Raw genomic sequence first — 7999 nt, 5'->3', positions numbered from 1 at the left:
AACATTCTGTTCTACTTAAACGGCGCACCTGGGCCACAGGTCCTTACGCACAAAGCATGCAGGTTACAATGTACCTGGTGCATTTGCAGTTGAACTCTACGTGCAGCCAGCCCTGGCCAAGGAAATGTTATTCTCATATAAACTTTAACAACACCATACACTTCAAAGACTCTGAGTTAGGATTCAAGTTTTATTATTAAAACTTGTCTTCCCTTTGTACCACATGATGGAGTACTAGTAGGTATATCTTGCTTGATCCATGTTTTCTATGGTCTAACAATTTCAAATTATACATTGCAACCAATTTCATCTCTGCTGGAATGGGATGAGACAATGCCTAGAATAGGAACCAGATGGGCTCTGATTGGTCTTGATTGGTCTTTGTGGTCCTCGCCAAAACGACCCACTTCCTGTACCTCACTTTGTATATAAAATGGGAACCAAAGTACCAGACCCGAAGCCATCCTAGTACAAGAGCATTAAGGGGAGCGTTCTTCGATGTCTTCCTTAGGTGGATAAGCAGAGGTCACGGCCATCTAGGAGGAACATTGTTTGCTCTTGTTTTCCCAGCATGCTGCTGAGGAAGGGAGAGCTTTCTGGAAGTTGAGGGTCTTTTTGGTGAGATTCTCTACCTTGCACACGTGTGTGCCACATCTGTGCATTCTGTTAGCTGCAATAGTAATGTGTGTGCCGGCAACTTAAGCAATTTCTCTTCCCTTCTCACTCTCCACACAAGCTGCTCAAATTTTCAAGAAATGAATACGATAAAAAGCTTATTATCCTTTCTCCGCCCAGCGCATGTACTAGGGTTCTTGTGCTAATCAGCAGTTTGACATCATTTCCACAATCAACCAAAATAAGGGGGGGGGATTTCATTCTTAACCTTATCTTATCAAGTACTTCTATTTATGCATTGCTTACCCATTAGATAAGTTTTCCCTGAAGGCAGTATTTTTAAAATTAATGATGCATTGGGACTTCTCTGGTGGTGCAGTGGTTAAGAATTCACCTGCCAATGCAGAGGACACGGGTTCGAGCCCTGGTCCGGGAAGATCCCACATGCCGTGGAGCAATGAAGCCCGTGCGACACAACTACTGAGCCTGTGCTCTAGAGCCTGCGAGCCACAACTACTGAGCCCACGTGCCACAACTACTGAGGCCCGCGCACTTAGAGCAAGTGCTCTGTGACAAGAGAAGCCACCGCAATGAGAAGCCCATGCACCGCAACGAAGAGTAGCCCCCGCTTGCCACAACTAGAGAAAGCCCGTGCGCAGCAACGAAGACCCAATGCAGCCAAAAATAAATAAATAAAATGAATAAATTTATAATAAAATAAAAGTAATGATGCATAAATACTAAGGTGACTGAATTATGGATCCCATGTTCTCAGGAAATAGAATATTCACTCTTCACACAGACTGTTTCAGCTTTTATTTTAAACAGAGCTTCTGTGCAAGGGACTAGCAGGGTTTCTGCATTTCTCAAGAGAACGCCTAAGCACATACATTATATAACTGTACTAAGTTAAGTAAAACCAAATGGACATTTAAAAATATCAGAAGTGGTATAACCAAACAACATGGTTTACAGGAAGACTGCAAAAATCAAACACAAAGTTAAAAGCTTTGCAATGCAACGATGTAAGTAAATTCTACTTTGGCATGGCTGTCGGCATATTTATTCTACCTAGGACCCAAGTCCTAAAAAGGAAGTCTGAGACGTACAATCTGGGTTTCTACATGCTAATAAGAAGGCAACAACCTAGAAGTAATGATACAACAGTCTATCCAATAATTTAGAAAGCCAGGAGGAAACTGAAGTACTGGGTCCCATTTAATCACACACGCACACTAGGATGCCAGTCCACGCCTTGCTGTGTGGACAGCGCAGCCATGTCAGTCCTGTGTTTTTCCAGCAGTCTTCTTGGTAGATTCCAAGACAGCCAGGCTGACCTGTGGGAGGGATGATGCCGTGGACAGGTGGATCACATGGCTCTCCCCCGATCTGTGTTCAGAAGATGTCAAAGCACAGCCACGGAGTTTACGAAGGCAGATGAGGTTTCAAATCCAGATTATCACACTCGTCTGTGTTTGCGGCACTTTACTCTCTGTCCGTTACCTTAGAGAATGTGGTAGTTACGCTAAGCTTACATTTTTTCTTTTGAAAATATACGGAGGATTCACAAAATAATTTTGTGAGTCATAAAGAAAATCAATAGAATGTTTCCAAGAAATTTGAAGATACTAAAACGAGTTCCAAGAGGCCTCTGAAGCCCACCAGCAGGGAACTGTTCAAATGCCATGATGTACATCATTCAAAATGCACTGGAGACGGAAAAGCATGTTTTGGAAATTTTACTATTATTTGTCACCCAAGGTGGGTTTCTAAATTTACATTTTCTAAACTGATAGCTATGAAGTATCGCATTGTTCCTAATTACTCTGAGAGCTAAGGAAGCAATTCTTATTCATGAAAATCAGCAAGGGAGTTAGCTTCTTCCTTGGGAAAAACCCAAGGGAGAGATTTCCTTTTCATTTATTTTGTTAGAAGTATTTTGAAGATAAGTAATTGAGAATGTGATTAATGGCCATCAAACTAAGTAAACAAATTCTGCCAGCAACACTCATAATTTTTATCACACATAACACTGACCCTGGGAAACAAATACTTTTAGAAATTTTCATTCCTGTTTGGAATTCATCCCAAAGGGAAAAAAATATCTTTTAAAACACTCATTAATGACTGTAGTCTGGTTAAAGCTCTGCCCTCAGGTCTGAAGTGTAAACTGCAGATGGCTGGGCAAAGCCAATGTCAGTCCTCTCTCTTAATTCACTTTTGTCTCCCAGAAGTAGAGATAAAATATAGGGTGCTGTCTGGTCTCCCTGTGAGACCAGACATCTCCCAGTTGCCGTCTGGGACGAAGAAATAAAGTACAAATAATCCACAGTTCCCTGTGGAAAGGGAACCAGGAGAGGTTATCATGAGGGCGTCGGTCATTTCAGCTCCCTGGGTCCCCTGAGGCGAACAGCAAGAGGAATATGAGGAAGAGGGGAACGGAGGATGGATACGCATCTCCTCATCTCATTAACTCGCCCAAAACGGGAGATTAGGGCACACATAAAGTTCTCGGTCTTCAAAAGCAATTGCACACTAAGAATTGCAACGAACTGCTCCAAGCTGTACTAGGTCGACGGGGGCACAGGGGCGTTGGTGTGTGTGCGGGGGAGTGGAGCCCTCTGGAGAGAGAAGCGATGACAAGTAACCCAGCCACGGAAAGAGCGGTTTCGCAGGTGCGGTCACCTGCACACCCAGCGCTGTTTTTGGATGCTCGGCTCCCGCAGCTCGCTCCGCCAGGGGGCGCCGCAACCCGGCCGGGGATCCGACTCCAGGCCCTTCCCGAGCCCGGCGGCCGGGTCCCCGCAGGGACAGCGTGGGTGGGAAAGCGGAAAGGCAAAGAAAGAAGAGGCTGGGACAGGAAGGGGGTTGTCACCATTCTTATCACTGCTGTGTAGGCATCACAGCCAATTTCCATCCCCCTGCATCCAAAGCCCCGGCCTCTGCTAGACGCGCGCACGCATAGACGCGCGCGTACACACACACACACACACACACACACACACTCACTCCTGACCCGCCACCCGAGCTGTCTGTCTTCCCCGTCAAAGGCCCGGGCGGCCTTAGTATCTCTCCCCTCGCACCTCCGCGGCGAGGGAGCGCCGAGGGCTCTACGAAGAGCCGGGCTGCGGACGGCTGGGGCGAGAGGCGGGGGGAACCGGAAGAGGGTCTCTGCAGTACTGCCCCCCTTTCTCCCCTTCCACCCCTCCGTGTCAAGCTCGGGGGTCGCCTCGGCGCCCTTGGGCCTTAGGGAGAGGGAGAGGTCTGTGCGCTCTCCGCCGCCTCGGCCGGTCCCCATGTCCTGCGCGCGTCCGCACCACCTGGAGGGCTTGGCACACTGAAAGAGCGGGCGCAGCCAAAGCGCGTCCGAGTCCGCGGGGCCTGGGCAGGGGCCCGAGAACCTGCATCTCTAGAGAGCTGGTGGGCGGGGGGCGAAGCTGCGGCTCAGGGACCACCCTGAGCGCCGGGCCGCTGGCTCCCGGCGCGCCGGCTCAGGTGGCGGCGGCGCGACACGCCAGCAGCTGGCGGAGGCTCCTTCGGAAGCTGTCGTCCAGGAAGGCGTAGAGGAAGGGGTTGAGGCAGCTGTTGGCGTAGCTCAGGCTGGTGATGAAGTAGGAGACGGCGATGACCACCGGCGTCTGCGGGAGGTCGGTGGTGAGCGCCACCACGGTGCTCAGGTGGTAGGGCGTCCAGCAGAGGAGGCACACGGCCAGGATCGCCACCACCAGCACGGTCACCCGCTTCTTGGCGCGCTCCAGGGCCCTGGCATGGTTGTCGAGGCGTATGGCGCGCAGCCGGCACAGCAGCGTGGTGTAGAGGACGCAGATGGTGGACACGGGGAGGGCGAAGCCGAGCACCAGCGTGTAGAGGCGGCTCGCGCGCCACCAGAAGGCCTCGGGCTGCGGGAAGACCAGCACGCACTGGCGCCGGCCCTGCTCGTCGTCCAGCCGGGCGAAGATGGCGAAGGGCAGCACGACCAGCGTCACGACTCCCCACACGGCCAGGCTCACGGCGCGCGCAGCGCCGTACGTGCGGCCGGCCACCCGGCGCGACTCGGCCGTGGCCAGCACCACCAGGTAGCGGTCGGCGCTCATGACCGTGAGGAAGTACAGGCTGGAGAAGGTGTTGTACTGGTCGATGGCCACGATGAGCTTGCACATGAGCTCCCCGAAGGGCCAGCGCCGAAGCAGGAAGTCGGCGATGTTGATGGGCAGCACGAGCGTGAAGAGCTCGTCGGCCACGGCCAGGTTGAGGATAAACAGGTTGGTGACGGTCTTCATGCGGGGCGCCCGCAGCAGCACGAACAGCACGGCCGAGTTGCCCGCCAGCCCCACGGCGCAGATCACCGCGTACACGACGGGCACAGCCACGGCCAGAGACGGCGGCAGCGGCGGCAGCGGGCCGGACGCGTTGGGGCAGCCGAGCGCGGGCGCGGGGCACGACGTGTTGGCGTGCTCCGGGCCCCAGGACGACGCGTTGTGCATCCTGGCCGGGGCCAGGGCCTCGGTCCCCTCGGCCGCCTCCCTGCGGGGCTCCGCGGTCCCGGGGACCCGACCCGCGCCGGGGCGCTCGCGGCCGCGCTCCGAGCCCGTCTCCGGCCTTCCCGGGGCGGCGCGCTCCCGCCGGCCTCTCAGCGCACGGGCGCCGCGGACGCCGGAGCCGCAGAGCGGAGCGGAGAACGCCGGCTAGGCTCGTCGACGACGGGCAGCACCGAAGGGCGGTTCCGAGGCGAGGGGGCGGCTCGCCGCCCAACCTGCCCCACGTGATCGCTCTCTGCCACCTGTTTTTTGTTTTGTTTTGTCTTTTCCCGAGGTGGTAGATTCTTTTATTAATCTTCCATGGGAATCAACCTCCATCACCTCTCCTTCTTGGGCTTTAGATTCCCCATGTCTGAAATGAAGAGATTAGACCAAGTCAATTCTCAGTCTCTTGCAACTTGAACAACATCTAATCCTGTAACTATCTCGGTATCTCAGTTCCTGGTCAACACCTTTCTAGTTGAGGGCGGGGATTTAGGGTCCAGAGCTTGGAGGAGGCAGGGTTTTGTTCAAACAACCACTTTCTGCCACCTGTTGAACTCTTATTCTGACCCGCAGGCTCCAGCAAACGTTACCCTCAAGGGAAAAATACAAACCCACTGGCCCAGCTCTGGCCCCCGCCCGGCCCCCGGGGGCCCCGGTCACCCCAGCGAGCCCGGCAGCGGCCAGCTTCGGGGACCCGCGGTTCCGTGCGCCCCGGGTAAGAGCGGGCCCAACAGCAACCGTTGCCTCCCCCGGCCGGTCCCGGGACGGTCGGTCCTGCGGCTCCCGGAGCGCTCCGGGGGCGGGGGGAGGGGCGGGGGAGGCAGCGGCGCCCGCGGGCCGCGCGACCCCGCCCCTTGCGCGCGCCGGGAGCCGGCCTCCCGCGCCTCGGCTCGTCCCGCCCCAAGCAGAGCAGCCGGGAACCGAGAACAGCCTCACCCGGAAATTAAGGACTAACTTTCTTCGTTCCGCCAGTGTGACCTCACTCCGTCTGAATTCATGAAAAGCGCTCCTGTTAAGAATTAAATGAAAGGAAAGCAAAGGTAAGGTGTTGCCGGGTCTATTTGAAAAGGAGCGCAAGGCAGTTAAGGCTCCCGTTCCAGTTTTTTTTAACACCGTACCGCCAGTGGGCTTATGTAATTTAAAATGTTAAGTTACATTCATATTGCAAGGCTATACAGAGGGAACGTGCACGCAGTCTTCAAATGCAACCCGTTTTCTATGACTCTGGCCTCCACAAGTTTATAAGGTTGTTAGGAACACGTCATGGTCGACAATCTGAGATACTTAAGGCTTGCCTTCTGGAAAAAAAAATATATTTATTTATAAATATATACATAAAGATAAAGTGTTTCCGATTCTGCCCTGAAGAGAACTACCCCGCGGTCGCAGCAGTGTTGCCAAGGCCCCGCTCCGGGAGCCTCCAAGTCTTCCTCATTTAAGAGGACCTCACCTTGGGCACCTCATCTCTGAGGACCGAGTGAAATCAGCTCAGTATTATTTCCCTCGAATTCCTGTTTGCGTCCTCCACTTTCCTTTGGGAGAGCCAGCAAATTAAAGCACGGGGTTCTATCCTGCTTCCCTCCAAGAAATTTCCCTTTCACGAGAGCAGGCAAAAGCCCAGATAAAGTGCATGTTTGATCCTTTATGAAGCCTTGGAAAGGGAGAGGGCTTGAGACACCGAGAAAGAGACCCAAAGGAGCCAGTGGAAGAAGCCTGGAAGGGGCAGCCGTACAAATGCTTTCCTTTACCCACTCAATCCTCCTTTTACTAGAATCTGTATAATTTTGGCTTCCCTGCAGTTTCATGCGTCGTGTGAATAACATGTCAAGAGAGTCAATGTCCATGAGCAAAAATATGTGAGAAAACACCGTACGATGTTAAGTGAAACCAAAAGGAAAGATATATATACACATATAATATATATAATGTATATATAATACACACATGTATATACATATGCATATATCTGTGTGTATGTATGTGTATATACGTATATATGTATATATATACATATGTATGTAGTTGCTTAATTGGCAAACATTTGGAGACTTTCTAGGTTTTTAATTATTGATTTCTAGCTTAATTGCACGTGGACACAATACAAATAGTATGATTTCAGTTCATTGGTGTTTGTTGAAACATTGCCCAATAAATAGTTCTCTAATTATTTTATGTTTACTTGAAAATAATGTGTGTTCTGCATTTGTTGGTTGCAGTTGTTGGGTGTAGACTATTGCACCCTACAAACGTCAGCTAGTCAAATTTATTATTGTGTTGTTTACATCTTCTCTCTGTCAGTATTTTTTATCTGATTGTTTTATCAATTTTTGAGACAGATGTGTTAAAAAATATCCGTCAATGATTGTGGATTTCTCTATGCTTCTAATTTTGTCAATTTTTACTACATAAGTTGATGCTGTTTTATTCGATGCACACAGATTTAAGATTGTCATATTTTTCCACGAAGTGGACTCTTTCACCATTGTAAAATATTCTTCTTTAACTGGGCTACAAATACTTCTTGTACGTAGCCTCCTTTGTTTGATATTATTACAGCTACACCAGTTGTGTCTCTCTTAGTATTATCATGGAATACGTTTGGGATCTGAACTACTGTCCATCCATCAGTGAGTTGATTGCGACAGTTTATAATACAGATTTTGCAGTTGGAATTATTTGTATGTGCTTTATGGATTACCCTTTCATTAATGGTCTTGATTTTTTCTAAAGTCAGTTTTATATAGCTGTCATATACTGGGCATCATCTATCTATGTGTCATAAATTATACTAGATGCAAGTAAAAGATGTAGAAAGAGGAACTTGCAGGCTAAAAGATACTTAAAGGATATATAAGGTTATC

The 7999-nt window shown here is 50.6% G+C and overlaps 1 protein-coding gene across 1 annotated transcript; it reads right to left on the bottom strand.

Annotated features, from left to right (window-relative positions):
- Positions 1–1416: 1416 nt before the first annotated feature.
- On the bottom strand, positions 1417–5099 carry NPBWR1 (neuropeptides B and W receptor 1). The gene is made up of 2 exons (XM_060127593.1): positions 3301–5099; positions 1417–2004 (listed from the first exon to the last, which is right to left on the bottom strand). The coding sequence occupies exon 1, from the start codon at positions 5097–5099 to the stop codon at positions 4107–4109; it is 993 nt and encodes a 330-aa protein (XP_059983576.1). The 3' UTR covers positions 1417–2004; positions 3301–4106.
- Between the last annotated feature and the right edge of the window lie 2900 nt (positions 5100–7999).

Source organism: Lagenorhynchus albirostris, chromosome 17, assembly GCF_949774975.1.
Source record: "Lagenorhynchus albirostris chromosome 17, mLagAlb1.1, whole genome shotgun sequence".
NCBI lineage: Eukaryota > Metazoa > Chordata > Mammalia > Artiodactyla > Delphinidae > Lagenorhynchus > Lagenorhynchus albirostris.
The sequence above is the reverse complement of the archived record's forward strand: the minus strand, read 5'-3'. Positions and strand labels throughout refer to the sequence as shown.

Excerpts from the sequence above, each read along its gene's own strand:
- NPBWR1 (XM_060127593.1), bottom strand. The coding sequence starts at position 5,099 with ATGCACAACGCGTCGTCCTGGGGCCCGGAGCACGCCAACACGTCGTGC.